At 33.4% G+C, this 5,389-nt stretch overlaps 1 protein-coding gene across 1 annotated transcript; it reads right to left on the bottom strand.

Moving 5' to 3' along the window:
- Positions 1-1,592: 1,592 nt before the first annotated feature.
- LOC130901776 (threonine--tRNA ligase 1, cytoplasmic-like) lies at positions 1,593-4,675 on the bottom strand. The gene is made up of 2 exons (XM_057813374.1): positions 2,487-4,675; positions 1,593-1,955 (listed from the first exon to the last, which is right to left on the bottom strand). Exons 1-2 carry the CDS (start codon positions 4,351-4,353, stop codon positions 1,720-1,722), a joined length of 2,103 nt encoding a protein of 700 aa, XP_057669357.1. The 5' UTR covers positions 4,354-4,675; the 3' UTR covers positions 1,593-1,719.
- Between the last annotated feature and the right edge of the window lie 714 nt (positions 4,676-5,389).

The following is a 5,389-nucleotide window of genomic DNA, read 5'->3' as shown; positions in this document are numbered from 1 at the left end:
GTTGCCAAAATTATACAAGGTGATCAGGATCAGGATCACTTGGCACAGAGCTTTAGAACTTGTCTGGTTGTCATTTATCTACATTTTACCAACTATATTTCCACTCAAAACGAACAAAATTATGTCATACAAGGGGTAAACCGAAACCCGTTCCTGTCGTTCGGAAACTGTATGAAATAACCGTTTCAAAATATTTTGATAAAGACCAAAATGAGTCTAATAAGTCAATTTTTAACCTGTTTTTTGAAACTAATTTTTTATCAAAAATGACCTAAAATCAAGAAAAAAACAAATCTGTTTTATACAAAATGTTAATTTCTTTATTTGATTTTCCAATTGGCGCCTAAAGAATTTTCAGAAGACACAACCTCGTAAAAACACGGCTATTAAATTAATCTAGTTGGCAGCACTGATTGGTACAATTGAATTACATGTCTGTAAACTAAGACTTTTAGTATTTTTTGTCTTCACTTTTTTCGCTGCGACGAAAGGAAACTGAAGTTTGAAGTTCATACTTGTACAACTTTTAAAGGTCAGCTGTTACTTTGTGCCCACTCGCTTATTATAGCTAGGTGCATATTTGTCATCAAAAACATCCAACTAAAGTGTGTATATCTTTGTTCGTCACACACAGATAATTTATAGGAATGGAGAAAAATAAGATGGTGGATAATTGCAATGCCCAGAAACAGAACTAGACAAACTGAAGTGAGCCGAATATTGTAATCACACACCTCATATTCGAACTTTGTCTCACTTCAAGTCGTGATTCAGGTACAAAAACCTACAATAATTGGAAATTGGCCAGGCGAAACGGAAGTTGCACGGAGCGTAATGACACTAAAACTTTTCAACTTCGTGAGTAGTGTAGTAGGTATTTTATACATAAGAAACTTTCGGTGGATTTTTGCTACAGCTACCGTTTTATTCACGTTACTGGCGGTCTGAGGGTAGTTAAAACTTCAGTTTAACTTTTTGTCCACTGAATGCGACCAGTGCAATCAATCACATGGGCGTGCAATACTTCAAATTCACGTTTCAAATTGTCTTTTTAAGATCTGTGCGTCGAGCACTGTTGCATTTTCCCCTTTGCCCCTCGAACACAAGATAAATATTTGAGTTCAATGAGCTTCAAAATTGTTCTTTAAACACAAACTGTAGAATTCACATTCAGTTTTTGACAAATAAAACATAGCCAACTAAGAATTAATTTTTGTTCACCCCGTATAGGATTCGATGAATAATAATAAATAATTTTCCAGAATTTTTACCACTATTGAAATGCTTTGGATGCAACAGATCTTCATTTGTGAATTGCTTTTGCATAATACAGGATATTGAAATTTATATGGAAAAACGGTTACAACTTTTTGAACACCCCATGCATCACAACCCTTATTACTGTAATGCAGAAGTCCAGCTGATTGTAAATATGCAATAAAATATAGGATGTTTCATTAAAAAAAATGTAACTCTAATTCTGGAACACACACAAATTTTCAAATTGTTATATCAAAGGATAAAGGAAAGAATGAACTAATCATCACCCTATATATAGATATAATGGTATTTTTCATTGATAAAAACACAAATTTCTCAGTTATGTTAATATTGTATTGACAGTGAGATATAGTGAACAGTAGATACAAATTAAAAAACATTTCACAAAAATATAAATAAATAAAAAAAATAGCGGAATTTAATCAAGTTTTATATAATTCAAAATTCATTTTCATTCTTAATGAAATTATTTTTGAAGTGATTAAACTTATCAATTAGTTTTTCTACAGAAAATTCTCCGTGGACTGCATTATCTCTGGTGCGAACATTAACTGTGTTACCGGCCTTTTCTTTTTCCCCAACAACCAAAATGAAATTGAATTGTGCCAACTGTGCATTTCTTATTTTCTTATTCATTGTATCGCCTGGATCAGTATCAACTTCTGCCATAAATCCTGGAAAATAATGAAAATACACTTACCTTTATCAAGAAGATATTATTTGCAAATATCAACAAGAAAAACTCAAAGAACAGCAAAGAAATTACAAAAGAAAATTTAGATTGTTTGGGGAGTCGCAGCTAACGATAAAAAACAAAATTCTAATAATCAATACCATCCTGGCCCCTTTATGGACATATGGAATTGACCTCTCTAATCATTTCAATTCGAAACTTTGCATATGCTGCTCAACACTCCCTGGTATATTTTAGATCTAACCATTCACCATGATTTGATTATACCATCCATTAACAATTTATCAGAATCAACACACAAAAAAATATAAACACCACTGTGCAAACAACGGCAACCAACTAATCAACACTCTGTTCAACCCCCCACTGTAAGTAAGAAGACTAAAAAGACTAACTGCCACAAGACACTCACCTGAATCTTACCATTTACTTATACAATTAATCAATATAAGTAGATTGTGAATTTGTACATAAAGAAAAAAATGTTGAAACAACAATTATATGATCATACCTGCATCGAACAACTTCTTTCTAACTTCTTCCGCATAATCATCATAGTTAGGACCAACTGGAATAACCATAACTTGTCTTGGTGATAACCAAAACGGCCATTTACCAGCATAAGACTCTGTAAGAACTGCTATACACCTTTCAACTGAACCCAAAATTGCTCTATGAATCATCACTGGTCTTTTCTTTTCTCCACTATCACTTATATATGATAAATTGAATCTAATAGGTAACTGAAAATCTAACTGAATAGTTGCACACTGATGGGACCTTTTCAAAGCATCCTTAATAAGAATATCAATTTTAGGGCCATAGAATGCCCCATCACCGGGATTGATTTTCCATGGTTGTCCAAATAGATCTAAACTATCCTTCAAAGCTTTTTCAGCAGAGTCCCATAAATTTGATTCGCCAATAAATTTGTCAGGTCTTGTAGACAAACTGAGCTCAAAACTAAATCCAAAAGCTGTATATACGTAGTTCATAAATTGTAAACAACTATGTATTTCATCTATAATATGTTCTGGGGTACAAAATATATGAGCGTCATCTTGTTGGAATCTTCTTACTCTTGTGAGTCCTGTAAGAGCTCCGGAAAGTTCGTTTCTATGAAGTACTCCAAAATCAGCTAAGCGCAATGGTAATTCCCTCCACGACCTTACACGGTTATCAAACATCAAACAATGACCGGGGCAGTTCATGGGTTTTAATGCAAACTTTTCTTTTTCTATATCAAATGCAAACATATTTTCAGCATAGTGTGTATAATGCCCTGAAGTTTGCCACAATTTTACATTGTATATATTTGGAGAAATAACTTCCTCAAAGCCCCGTTTCCTATATTGATCTCTTAGGAAGTTTATCAAAGTATTGTAAATATGAGCACCTCTAGGTTGGAAAAAACATGAACCTGGCGATAATTCATGGAAAAAGAATAATTCTTGTTCTTTACCAATTTTTCTGTGATCTCTTTTAGCGGCTTCTTCTTGCAATTGTTCCCATTCTTTTAGTTTTTTGGGATCTGGAAAACTAATACCATAAACCCTTTGTAATGTTTCAGCGTCAGCTTTTCCCTCCCAATAAGTTGAAGAGTTCTTAGTTACTTTTAATGCTTTTATTTTGCCAGTGTGTCTGACATGTGGACCTCTGCAAAGATCAATGAGAGGCCCACATCTGTAAACCGTAGTTGTTGGAGTAGTTACTTTTTCATTAAGTATACGTATCTTGAATTCATTGTATTTAAACATTTCCAGCAAATCTTCTTTTTTCATTTCAAGTCGTTCAAATGGTTGTTTTTCTTTAACAATACTTTTCATTGTATTGTCTAATACGGGAAAATCAGTTTGAGATATTCCCTTATTGTCTAAAAACATATCGTAATAAAATCCTGATTCTATAGGAGGTCCATAACAAAGACAGCCCCCATATAATCGTTCAAGAGCTTCTCCAAGTATGTGTGCTGAAGAATGCCAGAATACAGCCTGTGCTTCCTCATCATCAAATTTTAGCAATTTCAAATTACAATCACTTTCTAGTGGTCGATCTAAATCCCATAAGACGTCATTTACTTTAGAAATAACTGTATTATCTGCCAAACCTTGACTAATTCCTTTGGCTATATCGTATGGAGTAGTTTTCCAACTTATCCCTTCGATGACTTTACCATCTGGTAAAGTAACTTTAATAGGCAGCTCAGGTTTTTTAGCTAATTCAGCATCATATTCCGCCTTCACCTTATTCCATATTGCTAACCTATCGGCGATATAATCCGGTTGCGGGTTCAATTCCTTTACCAGATTTGTATCTCCTCCACTTTGAGCTGGTTGCTTTGCTTTTTTTTGCTTAGATTTTTCTTTATTTTCACTCATGTTTTTTCACAATTATTCAAAAACTTCTCACCACTCACTTATTGCAAATAGGTTATATGTGCTCATGAAATATAAAATTTCATCATCACAGTATAGATTCCTCCTCGATTCTTGTTCCACGTTAAGAGTGACATTTGACAATGAACGTAAGGTGTTTTCGGGATTATCCGATCATGATCTGAATGATCGAAAAAGCTTTTGTATGATCGGATTAACTCGATCATGATGAACTCTCATAAAGTAATCCGGATCACCTTCACTGTTCGGAATCTGATCGAAGTAATCATAACCAGAATAATGAGTTATATTTGTTTTTATTTTAATTATTTGAATTTACTTATTTGATTAATTATCACAGAATTAATTCTGTGGAGTTACTGTGAGGAAGCATCATTGATAGGTCACTAGGGCTTCTGTATTTATTTGTTTTCCAATATAAAAATAGTTTATTGGTATTAAAATTTGATGCACAATCTGCCAATAGAACAGTGACAATGACCAGTTTTCAATTGTTTTGTTAATAGTGAAGTATTTATTGCATTGCCGTAGTTATCTCGAGTGAACTTTTACTCTAATTATCGGCCTGAGCAGTCCTACTCATTTTGTTATATTGTCATTGTGAGGTTAAGTATAACTATATATTTATTGCGAAATCGAAAGGTCATTATAAAACTAAGTAGACTTCACCAACACTCACAATTACACTGTCTGAGGCGAGTTTCGATAACCAATTGATCGTCTTCAGAGACTGAAGGTAAACTCAAACTTCCATACTAATAAGTTAAGTGGACTATGAGGAATAGATCTTTTTTCGTTCGAAAGTTTATAAAGCTTGAAAGTATCGATTTCTAAGTATTTACTTAAGTAGGCGGAAACAGACGCTTGTAAAAATCAAACTTGTGTAAATTTCGACCTTTGGGACCCTAAAGAAGTTTTTCAATGTTACAGCATAATCTAAAATGAGTATGCAACAATTTTTTTCATTTTCAAGCGATTTTATACTCAAGACAAGATAAGAGGGTCTCAAGGTTGTGCA

This window comes from Diorhabda carinulata, chromosome X (genome assembly GCF_026250575.1).
Source record: "Diorhabda carinulata isolate Delta chromosome X, icDioCari1.1, whole genome shotgun sequence".
Lineage (NCBI taxonomy): Eukaryota > Metazoa > Arthropoda > Insecta > Coleoptera > Chrysomelidae > Diorhabda > Diorhabda carinulata.
This window is presented reverse-complemented; position numbering and strand designations above follow the sequence as displayed.